Here is a 1,203-nt window from a genome sequence, read left to right as displayed (position 1 = left end):
TTATGAGTCTTACAATCTGATGTGTCAATTTTGAAACAAAGAACAAATAAGTACTTAGAATATGTATTTATTATATTGTTGATGTATTACTAATCAACATTTGTTTTGTAAATTCTTTTTTTAGTGAAATTGATTAAAGGTTGAACATTTTCCTTTATCTAATGCACACTTAGAGTACTAACCTTGGAATGTTGTAATGCAGAATGGATGGAGGAGTGTGGACACCAGCTAGTCGAAAACAGTACAATCTAAGAGATGCAGTTTCACGATCCACCACACAGGTTAGTCTTGTGTCCTGAATTAATGCATTAATCATAGTATTATAAGTTAACCAATTTATACATTATGGTACTAAATGGTTTATTGTTGGTGGCACAGGTATATCCCAAGTCATGGACTGCTATTTACATGGCACTTGATAATGTGGGAATGTGGAATGTGAGAACTGAGTTTTGGGCTCGGCAATACCTTGGACAACAATTTTATCTCCGCGTATACTCACCCGTTGAGTCGATGAGGGATGAATATCCAATTCCAAAGAATGCTCTTCTCTGTGGCAAGGCTGCAGGCAGAGAAACAAGACCTCTTTAAGCAAAAAAGCTGAAGAAGAATGAATTAACCATTACAATTATATATAATCAACCTCAACTTGGGGTTGCATTCTTTGCTACAAAGTTTTGCTTGGTTTATAATTATGTAAAATTATTGTTCCAGCAATAAATTCTTGTATTAGAATTTTTTTTTTAGCATTTAATTGGATACAATCTAGTTTTGATGAATAAACTAGATAGAATTTTCTCTGTAAACGTTTACCAACTCATTTTGCTGTGTTTATTAAAGCAAGCTTGTGGCAAAACAAAGGATTATATTGTTATAAGCCTTTCTTGGGCGTTTCTTAGATTTAATTATTAATGAAATCATTTTTTGAATTATTGCAATGAGGACAAATGACAACCGGCCACTGGCCTGACCTTGTTTAGATCTCAAGGAATTTGGCTTTTGCATGTCCCCACTAAATGATTTACAGTTCAAAAACAAAAATTTGTTTATTCACAGATATTAGTCATACAGAGATGAAAGATGGCCTACCACTTTCACTTTAGTAATGACAAGAAATTTTAACCTTTGCTTTATCAAAGGTTCAGCAGAATAATGCAAAATCATTTTGTTCATATCGCTTTCTTACTTTCAGTCATCTAAAAA

At 32.9% G+C, this 1,203-nt stretch overlaps 1 protein-coding gene across 1 annotated transcript; it reads left to right on the top strand.

Annotated features, from left to right (window-relative positions):
- Window positions 1–149: 149 nt before the first annotated feature.
- On the top strand, window positions 150–932 carry LOC136066144 (L-ascorbate oxidase homolog). Its single transcript, XM_065770003.1, has 2 exons — window positions 150–281; window positions 379–932. The coding sequence occupies exons 1-2, from the start codon at window positions 204–206 to the stop codon at window positions 589–591; spliced, it is 291 nt and encodes a 96-aa protein (XP_065626075.1). The 5' UTR covers window positions 150–203; the 3' UTR covers window positions 592–932.
- Window positions 933–1,203: the final 271 nt, after the last annotated feature.

This window comes from Quercus suber, unplaced genomic scaffold (assembly GCF_002906115.3).
Source record: "Quercus suber isolate HL8 unplaced genomic scaffold, Cork oak 2.0 scaffold_2299, whole genome shotgun sequence".
Classification (NCBI taxonomy): domain Eukaryota; kingdom Viridiplantae; phylum Streptophyta; class Magnoliopsida; order Fagales; family Fagaceae; genus Quercus; species Quercus suber.
This window is presented reverse-complemented; position numbering and strand designations above follow the sequence as displayed.